The sequence below is a fragment of the Colletotrichum scovillei genome (assembly GCF_011075155.1).
Source record: "Colletotrichum scovillei strain TJNH1 chromosome Unknown Contig00005, whole genome shotgun sequence".
Classification (NCBI taxonomy): Eukaryota; Fungi; Ascomycota; class Sordariomycetes; order Glomerellales; family Glomerellaceae; genus Colletotrichum; species Colletotrichum scovillei.
The window spans coordinates 802,851-815,354 of NW_023336263.1; the positions used below are offsets into that span (position 1 = coordinate 802,851).

At 39.9% G+C, this 12,504-nt stretch overlaps 1 protein-coding gene across 1 annotated transcript; it reads right to left on the reverse strand.

Moving 5' to 3' along the window:
* Window positions 1-3,404: 3,404 nt before the first annotated feature.
* Window positions 3,405-8,379, reverse strand: HER10_EVM0003377 (uncharacterized protein; the record flags this gene model as incomplete). The annotated part of the gene is made up of 14 exons (XM_035473055.1): window positions 3,405-3,867; window positions 3,923-4,003; window positions 4,109-4,480; window positions 4,553-5,047; window positions 5,101-5,233; window positions 5,311-5,363; window positions 5,428-5,703; window positions 5,863-5,983; window positions 6,100-6,205; window positions 6,761-6,796; window positions 7,393-7,531; window positions 7,554-7,648; window positions 7,773-7,806; window positions 8,182-8,379. The coding sequence occupies 14 exons, from the start codon at window positions 8,377-8,379 to the stop codon at window positions 3,478-3,480; spliced, it is 2,529 nt and encodes an 842-aa protein (XP_035333846.1). The 3' UTR covers window positions 3,405-3,477.
* Window positions 8,380-12,504: the final 4,125 nt, after the last annotated feature.

Sequence of the window (12,504 nt, forward strand, 5' to 3'; positions counted from 1 at the left end):
GAGCCGTCTTCGTGGTGACAGTCGGAAAGATGCCTCAAGAAAGTCACGTCTCTTGAAGACCTGAGGGATTGACCATCGGCTGTTTTCACCCTACCATCTACCCTTAAACTCGAGTCTGTGCGCCAGACGCGAAGTGGGAACGAAAATTCCATCGTGAAAATGGCTGGTCCCTCAGTCTAAGTGTTCCAGTGAATCCCTCGTCAGACAATCAATGATTTCCAAGTTAATATCCAACTGACTGTATGTGCCTACTCACAGAGAAGGAGACGCTCAGAGATGTTGTGGAGCGAATATAGTTATCCATCAGAGTGCCCAGGACATGAAACAACGATTCTGGAGCAGACCCCAGCAGGGCAACAACAGCCCAGGAACCGAGGTTCACAATGTAGCTTGCCAGAAAGGGCACTTTTAGCCATTTGACGTTATGCGGATGAAGCGGTGGCTTCGAACTTACATCAATCTTCTCTCCGCATCTGGAACGTAGTTGGCTTCCCCTGGTGAAGATTCTTGCTCATGAACTTCTTTGTAGCGCTATGCATTCATCAGCCCTCCGTTGAAGCTTCACACGTTCCGCTACTTACAGCTTTCATCAGTTCGTTCATGAGATCCGGTACGCTCAAGCCTCCGTGGAACGGCCTAAGTTTTGGCTGCACGTTGATGATGTTACCGTCAATCAATATCGCTGTCTTGGTTTCGGGGATGCTATCGTCCCGACGAAGTAGCTTTTCGAGAGTTGCACCTTCCACTAGATTCTCGATAGCTTCGAGCCGGATTTCATCAGCAGCCCAGTTTTGCTCAGTTTTAAGACAAGACGTAAATTCCTCTTCGTCTTCAATCGGACTACAAATGTCTCTGAGACCTGCTTGCATCCAAGGTGTGTTCTCCCAAGAATCGGAGGAGGTTTGTCGCACAAGAAATCTCTCAGGCCAATAGAAAGAATGAAGTTGCAACGGTGTGGCCGATAAATGTACTGATCTGTCTCGAGACGGCGTACGACGTAACGGCGCAGGCAAATCTGGGCTCTTCTCGCCCTCGTTCCTCGTCGAAAGTCTGGCTAGACTGTCGTTTCTCATGATCTGGCAGGCCAGGCTGATGGGGCATCAAACCTTTGCAAGGATTAGACAGGCGGACGAAAAGCTACAGGCAAGATCAGTTTTACGAACATGATCATTACCGCTAATGAAGAAATAAACCGATCTAAGAGAGGGCGAGGGGCAACATACCTGCTTATGAAATTAAAGGCGGCTTGCCGTATAATAAATAGACACTCGATGATACAAGGAGTAACATCAAGTAAGGTGAGGTATCCCAGGTTCCTTGAGGTTAGACCCCTTCAGATTTTACGACGAGTATTTTATGATGTGAAGGTGTAAACGAAGCATGTTGCTTGATGGAGAAGAAGAAGTTGTGAAAGACGTGCCTATGAACGGTTGAAGGTAGGGGGTGCCGGCAGGACCACCGCGTTTTTTTCAACATCTGCATCCATCATAAAGTACCCTACAGTCATATGAGGCACCATTTAGTTTCGTCTTCTTCCCCCGAAGTACCTCACATGAATTGCCATCCCGAGCATTGCCCTTGAGGCGTAGCCATTGGGGCTTGGGGCTGAGAACCTTAGTCGAGGAGTGTTTTGCAATCCAGGGCGACGAATGGGGCCCTGGGTTTTCATAGTACCTATCGAACCAAGGAGTATTTCTAGTTTGCGTATACTTTGAAATCTGATGCATGCAGTTTGAGAACGTCCGATGATCCTTCTGTGCGGTATCACAAGCCTGACGAGCCAGAATTCTTCCCCGTCGTTCACTGCCTTTATCCACTCGGCCAGAACGTAACGACGGACCTCCATGCGCTGTCACCCAAGGTACTTTGAGACTATGATAGATGGTCCACGAGCTGACAGAAGGGGTCTTGGTAGAAAATGCAGCAATGCCGTGATTGCACACGAACGAATGGTTAGGTGCCACGTCTCTGATCATAAGTCCACCTCCACGCATCAATGTGGCCCTCTCCTTTCAACTGTGTAAGCTCTTCTCGTCGTTTACCAAAGGTGCACTTAGCAGGGAAAGGAACTTGAAGCAGGCAATGCGGGGAACCAGCCTAGGTAACATGCAAATATGCATCAACTTGGCCAGTAGAATTTGCGAAAGTGCCATGACGGCCCAATTCAGGTATACATGCGTTGCCTTGGAGCTTGTAGTTGGCTTACTCTTATCATTCATCCGGGGCTGTCACTTGATTATCATTACTGGTTAATATCGAAACTCTCGAAATTATTGAACTTCGTATTTGATAGGTTACCTGACTTTCGTTGACCAGCAGGCTCCGAGGTAGCTTCGCCCGAGATGGGTTAGCCTGAATCAGAACATTGGAGACCATGCCGTGTAACTCATTCCTTCTCGACTGATGTCGCCCGATCCGATGGCTGCGCGCCATCATAGTCATCTTTTGGCCTCAGCCCAACGAGCAATGAATTCGAACCTAGAAGCCAATGCACTTTTTGCGAGGGCAATAGACCGAGAATTCTGCCAATGAGGCTTCAAGGCTTATTTTCCAAATTTGATCTGAGATCTCACGATTGCTCTAGATAGCACTTGTTCTCAAAGCCGTGACTAAGGTTATATTCGAAGCGTTAAGTGAAAATTGAGCCCATGCCCAACGCCTCGGACTTTTACACCTTGTTCAACCTTGTGTTCAACCTTGTGTTCCCTCAGATCTCACACGTCTCTCGGCTACTTACCGCGTCTCTTTGTTCATGCCGGGACTATTACCTGAACCATGAAGCCTCAGGGTCTCGAAATTGACGAGTCTAAGATCTTCAATGATACAGGGATGGGGCATTCTAGCCAGTTGAGACATCTTTGGGCTTGGCAAAAAGGAAGTCGCAAACCCGTTGTGGCCAAAGAAACCCACTGCCAAGCTATCTATCGGCCGGTATCTAAAGAGTTGATGAAGAGCAAATCTGCAGGTAAAGGAATAAATATCTTACAACCGGATACAACCGAAACTCCAAAAGCCTTTTCTGGCAAGCATTCATTCAAGGCAATGGCCAGCGTAAGCTCTTGAGAACACATAGCAACAGCCTTGTCGGGTAAAAGCAAGCTTTCCATAAACCTCTGAGACCTTCTGATATCGGAAGATGTAGAAGCTTTCCCATCGACTGCTGGATGGCGTCGGTACAGATATCTCCAGTTTTCTCTAATACTGACCTCCCTCTGAATATTTTGGATACAGGGGAAAGAAAATAAAGCGGTTTTTATACGGAATATCCAAGAATAACATGTGATTTGCGACTACTCCTCACAAGGAATGCGGTAAGATATCCTCGAAAGACGAAGTATGAAAAACCCTAAGAAGAAGGATAGGCGCCTTATGTGGTCACTCATTTCGTTTCTCTTACCTTGTTTGCTGCTTTAATATTGCTTTCATGTTTCCGCAACCAACTCTCACCTTCTCTGACCCCTAAGGACGGAGAGTGTATCAAGTCGGGTTCGCCTCCTCAAGCTCCATTACTTGGCCCCTGGCGCTAGGCGTTCCGGCCATGGTCCTTCTAATGTCCTGAACTTGAACCCTGTCAACCAACCCGGTAAAGAATGTTCTTCGTGGTGCTGACTGTTGCTCCCATTCTCTCCCTATGTTGTCGCGTGTTCCTTCACCTGCATAACGGCCATCTTCCGTATGATCAGAACAAGTCTTCGTCGTTTGAAACAACCATTGACCACTGGCCAATCTTAGAACAAAGAGTACTATTATGACCAACATAACAGTTATCACGATCATTACGATGATAAAATTTTGCCAGTTCCGCTTGAATGTGACGATGTCATCGCATCCAAAAATGGCAGCCGTGATGATGAGCGGTTGAGTAAGCTTTTTGCAGTGTCAGTTCTTGATAAAAGCAGTAGTGATATGAAGGCAAGCTTACAATCGTAATCCATGCCAGCACGCGAGGCTCGAAGAGATGCACATGGCTAGATGGTGCTACGGGCGCAAGTTGAACACGATACTATTCGGTCTTGTTAGTCAACCTGATGTAATAGGCACTTTGAGTCTGGAAACGGCGGAGTCATAATCAACTCATCGCTAGGCTATGGGAATGTTGGAGACTTACAATCTTTCGCGCCGAGACGGCCTCATCCATCAGGTCTCTACACTTTTGCTGCATATCCCTGAGTCTCATTCCTAGTTGCTCGAGGATATTGAACGTGTTCCGGATTTGCGTCAAGTGTGGAATACAAAGAGACGCGTCTTCTGATTCATCATAGTTAATGAAATAGCGGACGTCTGTATTCATGAAGGATTCGCCGCTTCTGACGGTCTCTTTCAAATCTTGCGCAAGCTCCTCCAGAATGTCTCTCAGTTCACTGAAGCCCCTTTCAAACTCATCGAACTCCCGCAGGATCTGAGCCTGTCTCGATTGGAACTCTCGTGGCTCTTTCGCTGGCACTCGGGCACGTGTAATCAAATCCTTATGTCGCCTGGTCTAGATAGATGGGACTTGTAAGCGTCGTAATGGTCTAATGGCAGCGGAGGAACATTAGGGTCAATCACTCACTATGGCTTTTAATCTTTCGTCAAGTCTCGCGAAAAGGAAAGTCCACTCTCGATAAATCTGTACAATCCGTATTTCGAGGACACGAATGAAGTAAGGCCGAGGAGACCACTCAGTCCTAGTCGCATCATCCTTTCCTCTGCACAGAGGATCTGAGATCATTCCATCCTGGAAATCGTTTTCGTAGCGAGTTATCATATCCGGCGACGGGTCATCAAGTATCTCATCAAACCATGTTTCCAGGAGAACCAACCCGGTCCAACGCCATTGGTCATAACCAGTGACCATACAACTCATTGTAGTAGCGTAAATGCCGTCCGTGTGGTTCGGAAGTCCTTCACACTGCCCTAGGTACCTCAAGAACGTGGCATTTCTCGACGCTCGAAGTGGCTCTCCTGAAGGCTTCTTTTGACGATTGTCACTCATCAAGCCATTGTTAGATCTCCATACACGGAATGGCAGCGAAAATTGCATAGTGAAGGTCTCTGGTCCCTCAGTCTTGTTGGGTCATCAGCGTTAACACAACAAGATGTGAAGGAAGTCAGACCCACAGAAAACGAAACTCCGATTGACGGGCTTGCACATATATAGTTGATCATGAAGTCGCCCAAAAGCCGAGAGAGAGATTCCGGTGCAGTTCCAACAAGTGCGAGAATGCCCCATGCATCCAGATTAGAAATATAGCTATTAGAAAGTCAGTTTGAATCATTCTCTCAGCAAGTATTTAACCATGCATCATAGGTATTGAACGTAACACTCACATCAATCTCCGGTCAGCATTAACAATAGGGGCCTCGTCGTCATCTTCATATCGCTATTAAAGTCTCTGATGAGCATTCTATCAAGTTGGGGATTCTCGTTCGAAAAAGGCCACCAACCTGCTTCCTGAGTTCTTCATACAGCTCTTGTGCGGTTAGGCCTCCAAGGAATTCCCGGAAAGTTGGCTGAGCCCCGGAGTTGTTGCCGTCGATCAGCAGTGCAATCTTTTCTCTCTGTGCACCTTCATCTCCTTCCCGAAGCTTTCTTAGGCTCGCTTCCCAGACGATGTCAAGGATACAGTCGATACGATATCGGTCCGGCGCCCAATTCTCTTCGGTTCTAAGCATGAAACCGACATCGTCGCCCTCTAACTCTGCAGCGGTCGACTTGAGGTCCTCGGCGATAAAGGGCGAGTTTTCTCAGCTGACTGAGATGTTTTCTCGCAAGAAGAACCTCGACGGCCAAGAAATGCTCCAGAGCGCTTGTTCACTTTTGAAATCTGTACGTCTTTCGGTTTCGGGAGTCCTGCAGGCTTATCTGAGTCATCCACCGACCGGAGAACGACCTCCGCGTCTATGTTGCTGCTCATCTAGCTCGGAGAAGTAGAGGTAGATCCCAACACTAAGTCGTTTGTCAAAAAGGATGTTCCTCCTAAGATTAAAGCCGAAAACTCCGCTTCCAAGATAAGATAATCTTGTCATAGGCCGTGCAACAGAACTCTAGAAATCCTGTATTTGTAGCAATAGCTCGTATGATGTTGAAGCTCCAATGAGACAGAGCGTACCAATCACTGCAAACAAGATTTAGCCTCTTTATGTAATTCTTCTCCCCTTATCATTTTCCGTGAGCAGTAGCCGAAAGCCAGAAAATGACAGAAAGCGTCGAAGCGAGAATTGTCTACAACGAATGGGGTGTACAATCAGGTGATTTCAGGCTACAACAAGCATGAATTGAGAACTTGAAATAACGAACGTGATTAAAATACAAGAATTGTAGAACAAAAGAAATGGAATGCGAATTACAAAAGCATTGGTTACAATGAGTGCATGGATGGAAGCCTGGGAAGAGTGTACAATACATGTGTACTCGCAGCTGAGGTCTTCATGATAGGTAGTCAACTCCCGGCTCATTGCCGTAACAATTTCCCTGACTCCGATCTGAACACAAAAGGAAGGAAGCTTTACAGTAGAGACGTTCTCACACAACTGGGCTATCAGGTGATTGCAGACTTTGTTCCTGCTGGCGTATTTGAACCCTTTCCACCCTGCACCGCGAACAGCGTGGATAGCGGCAATTGGGGCAAGGATCAATGACTACAGTCATACCGCCTTGTCCACAGCAACACTGAGATTGAGATTAGTATTTTGTTAGGTAATAATGATCAACGAGGGAACAAGGCTGGCGAGCTGGATGGGCAGCGGATCGGACTTTAGAGTAAGGTAAGGTACTTACGCAAGTCCACATAAACGCATATTTCTTTCTCGGAGGCTGGAGAAGAAGCGTAGTATCAGTGACTGATGGGCGAGGAACGATATATTTATAGTCCGCATCACGAGAGAAGAATAGTGGTAAGTGTACCATTGACTCAGTGAGTTCTGCAATACAGGCGATGTCCTTCCCCAGTCTGCCGGATGGACCCAAATATCTCCCTGGTGACGATTCTGAGGCGTCGTCTTCTTTTGATAATCAATTGGACAGGACCGCATGCATCAGTTAATCAAGGCAGCCAGCAAAGTAGTCACATTGACCGATTAGGGCGATGCTAGGATTGGCCGAGAGTGATGTCTTGGTCGTTAAGGTTTCTATCACAGCTCCCAGTGGATGCCCTGACTTTTTGATCCAGGGAGGCTGTGCAACCAATACTTTTGCGAGTGTGGCTGGGTCGGTAAAGACTGTGGGTGCCTTGAGGCGAAACGAGGGTGAATGGACAACAGAGGTGGAAAGTCGGACAGCAAAGGTGGAAGGTTAGACTCAACAATCTTGCTCAACGAAGAGTTAAGTACCTCTACAGAGCTGACGGAATCGGAAAATCCTCCTTCCACTTGATCGCAGTTTCACACTCAAGTATCATACCGAAGACCTACCTCGTCCGTCCTTGCAATCGTGTGCCCGCGTGCTCAATTGTTCATTCCGCAACAGTTCGGCACCATTGAATTCTTCACGTCTTACACAGACCGCCATCAAGACACCCGTTCGGTCACCCAGAGCTAAGCAGTGCAACACCTGTGCGGATATGGATACCTACATCGCCGCAGATGTCGCGCGGGTCAAACTGGCATGGCCAGCGGAGCTTGTCTATCAAGATGCGAAGTCGAAGGGATGGCACCAGGGGAGTTTGGGCTTAAGTAGTACGATTGAAACAAACATTCGCTGCGCCTCCTACTACGTAACTTGACTGTCGTGTTCGCCCACTCGAGACATGAAAGGGATACGGCTAAGCACGTCGGCTGTACTCCGTACTTACCTGGGGTAAGGTAGTACCAGTACCTGATCCTTTGCTGAAACCGCATTCGGCTAGCTTACCAAGACACTGACTGGCCTCTGTCTTACGTCCGCAAATTTTTGGTTTTTCTGCATCTCAGTGACATGGCCAATTTCCACAAATTATTGAAGGCTGCGTCGGTTCACGTGTAAATTTTTACGGCTTGCATTAAGTAAAACCTCCTCTTTGGTACTCAGGCGATGGGCATGCGCCTCGATTGTTCTGCGCCTTCCGTTGCTGACCGGAATTTAGCTGAGGTATTGCAACGTCTAAGGACGGTTGGCCAAGAACACAGGGTTCATGGTTTGCATAGCAGGGAGGATGGTCAGAATTCAGAATGAACCAAAATTCAAGACTACCTCTAGCGTGTCCAAAAGGGAAGGTTTCAAACCTTCAAAGACGCTACGTCCTTTCTCTGCCATAGCGCAAGCCGTTTTTCGCCAGTTCCTTGTCGATTGGCCTCATACCTTTGATGAACTTTTCCCCCCTCCAGAATGCAACTATCCACGACTCGGTGATGGCGGATGGCCTGATTCCTATGAGTTAGAATTGCCCCAAATTCTGCTCTGGGGATCTCCTGGTTCGCCATGTCGAGATTGAACCTCCCATTCTCGTGGTGGGATCCTATCTCGGATGCGGAGTGAAATCCTCAGTTCATTGAACATGAAGGGACGAAAGGTGCATAAATGAGGGAAAGTACGGAGTATCGCCTGAAGTTCTGAGAATAGTTGGAGCTTGAACATTGCAGAAGGACGAACATGGGCACGAGCCCCTTTTTAACATGCCAGGATCTTTGGCTGCCCCTGGACAATCGCCGGCCACTTCCACACAGCCGCGGCCGACACATCCCAGCAGAGTCGCTCGTTGGAACGTGGTCTTAGACGCGTCAATAAAACCCATGTCTTATTGACTCGGGAGAGAAAGTGGTCCGTCATCCGTGGGTCGAAGATCAAGCCAGCTCCCGCGTAACTGCCGCGGCTTGGGGCCTGTGGATGGCCACTTTCAACGAGCCCGAACTCCGAAGTACGGAGTAGATGATGTCTCAATATGACCGAGACATTCCAGCTTGCCTACGGCAATCACCAACCCTGGGTTGATGCCGAGCAACTCGAAAGCGAGCTACCATCATGATTGACACAGGTGGCCATCACGTTCACGGATCCTGCACTGGGATGCTGGGCCGTCCTCTGAAAGAGTTTTTCATAAGATAGGGGGGAGAGGGCTTATAGTATCCTCGGTATGCCAAGTCTTTGGGGGTAATAATTCCATGCAAAGTACCTTAGTCAGAGCACCCTCCTTGTTCGTTTTGACGATGCTTGAGAATCTCACTCACCGTGCATGGAACTCGGCATGTGGCTAGAGTCCATGTCCGCACCAGCCAGCACACAGGACCCCGCTGACCTTGATCAGTTCAACGAAACGTCTGCGCCTCCGCCCCTTTAAATCAATGGGCTTAAAAAAAAAAAAATCCACACAATTACATATCGAATAGTCACACTATTGCAACGTCTACTCAACGCTATGAACACTATTATTTTGAGTTAAACCTCGAAATCTTAGGGTTATTAAATAACCTCTTCTTTATCTAAGTTTATAGTTAACCTCAATAGCCTTAAGATAAGGAAAACTTAGATAGAAAGATACCTCTATGGTATTAGTTACCTAGTACTTAAAATAAAGAACTATAACTATACCCAAGCTTAATAATCTATCCTCCTAACTACTCTATATAACGCAAAGATATTACGGCCAGCTAGTCGTAGTGAGTATATTAATAAAAGTTAGGGCTACGAAGCTAATAATAGTATCGTAATCGTAAATAGCTTTTTTAGAGCTATATCTATAAGTTATAAATAGGTAAGGCTTTAGTAATTAATTATAGTTTTATTAAAAAGGTTTTTAATAAAAATAGCTAAAAGCGATTATAAGATTTAATACTAAATTAATTATTAAAAAGTTATAAAAGTTTATTTTCGAGCTTAGTTCGAGTTTAATATAAATCTCGTATACTATTTAAATAGTTCTTTTATAATTAAGACTAATATTATAATATTAGTTTTATATGTAAATTATTTTTATTTTATTAATCCTATTTATAAACTGCTTATTATTTATTAGTCCTCCTTATTATTACGTAACTTATTTATAATTTTTTATTTTATTAAAATAACTTTTATATTAGTATTTTTATATATATATAGTATATTATAGCCATTATAAGCCTATAGGTAGCCCTAATCTTAGTTATATATATTAAATCGTAATATTAAGTTTTTTTTAAAAATCTAGTCCTATAGATTTATAAATAAGTATCCGTAGTCTAGGTTAGCTAGAAGTTTATTTTATTTTTATTTATTTTTTATAATATTAATATTATATTAGGTCGTATAAAAAATTAAGTTTAAAAACGAAATCTAAAAAAATAAAAAAAGATTATAAGTGTTTTACGCTTTTAGAATTTATTAAAGCTCGTTTAGTAATTACTAATATATTTTATATTTATTATTTTTATATAAAAGTTCTATATTAGTTTAATAAAAGTTTTTCTTATTATTAGATTTATATTAAAATAAAAAACTTTATAATAGAATATTAATAATTTTGATTTATAAGTTTATTTTTATTTTTTATTTTTATATTTATTTTAATATTTTTATAATTTAAAAGCTTAATATTTAATAAAAAGTAAGATAAAAAAAAGAGAAAGTAAGTAAAGAGTTTTTAAAATTTTATAAAGAGTTAGTTCGTTTTTAGTTATTAATAACTATTATTATTAATCGTTTATTTTATATTTAGAAAATTTAAAAGTTAATATATAAGTATTAAGTTAAGACTTTTATTAAGGAATATAAAAATAAATAAGTTTAATACTTTAGAGTTTATATTAAATATTTATAAATATAGTATAATTAAAAATTATAGTTTATATAAGTTCTTAATAATATAGATTAGTTTATTTTTAGAATTAATAACGAGTTTACGTCCTAAGCTTATTAATACCGTCCTTAGTAATTTTAAGAAATTATTAAGAATTTTAAAAGTTCGTAATAAGTTTTTATATATTTTTATATTTATAGTTTTTATTTAATTAGGAATTTTCGTATTTTATTCTTAATTTTATAGTTAATAATTTACTTAACTTTATATTTTAGTTTATTTAGTTTTATAATAATATAGTTTTTATATAAGAGCCCTAAATACTAGTTTAAAAGTAAAATATAAAGACTAAATAATATTTTATTATATTTAGAAATCTTAGTTTATAATTAATATTTAAGATTTTTATATAATTTTAAAAGTTTAAGTTTTTATAATTTAATTTATTATTTAGTTATTTTATTTTAATATTTTAATAGAGGAGATAGGCGCTATTCCCTTTTTAAAAATAGTCTTTTAATTTTTAATTTATTAATATACTTTTTATATATTATTATACGAATTTAAGGTCTAGCGAGATTTTTATTTAGAGTTTTCTAAGTTTTTATATTTATTATAGTTTTTATAGCTTATAGTTTTATTATACTTTTTATAAGTAGTTAGTTCGTAGTTATAATTAAGATAGAACGGTAAGTATCCTGTACTTTTACTTATTACGCTATTATATATAAACTAAGCTATTAATAATAATAATACTTAATTATTTTAGTTATAATTAATATAATAATAGAAGTAAGTTTTTAAGATTTAGTTAATTTTTTTATTTATTTATTAGTTTGCGAATAAAAAGCGGTAAATAATTTATAATTTATACTAAGTTATAAAATTAAAGATTTTTAAAATATTAAAATAAATATACTTCTTCTATTAAAAATAATTTCTTTAAGTAATTCATAATTAATAATAATTATTTTAAAGAACGTATATATAAGTTTTTTATATTACTTGATTTTTATAAAGTATAAAGTATACGTATTTAGTAAGTTAGTTAATAATAATTAAAATATTATTAAATTATATTTTTATAAGTAGTTCTTTAAATTTTGAGTTTAATAATAAAGTCTTATAAAATTAAATACTATATTTTTAATATAAGTAGTAGTAATTATAGCTTTTATAAAGTTTATAGGGCTATTTTTATTTTTTTATAAGTTATATAATTCTTAATTATATTAGCGATTTTAGTACGTATAGTAGATTTATTATAATATTAATAAATCCGTTTTTATATTTTTATAATACCTTAGTAACTATATATTTTAGTATTATATATTTTTATAATAGTTTTAGGGATATTTTTTAATCGAGCTAGTATTACTTTTTAATTATTATTAAGAGTTTATAAGCTAATATAAAGTTTTCGTTTATATTTTTTAAAGATAATTTATATTTCTTTAGGGACTTTGACTTTATAGTTAGGTTTTTATTAAGAGCGTCTATTTTATTATTTTTAAATTTTTTAATAGACTATTTTAAAATAGTATTTAGAGAAGTATTTTAATTATTAAACTTATTATTTATTTAAGTTCTTAGATATAGTAAAATATACGAAGTTTTTATAGTTTATATATATTATAATTTCGTACTTAGTACTGGATAACTATAGTTTTTATTTTAAAAAGCTTTAATAATAATTATTAGTTTTTATTATAAATTTAGTAATTAAGCTCGGTTTTATAAAAGGCTTTAGAATAAAAGCGTAAGGTTATAAGTATCTTTTATTATCTTATTAACTAAGTACTATTTTTATAATAAAGTTTAAAATATTAGTTTTTAC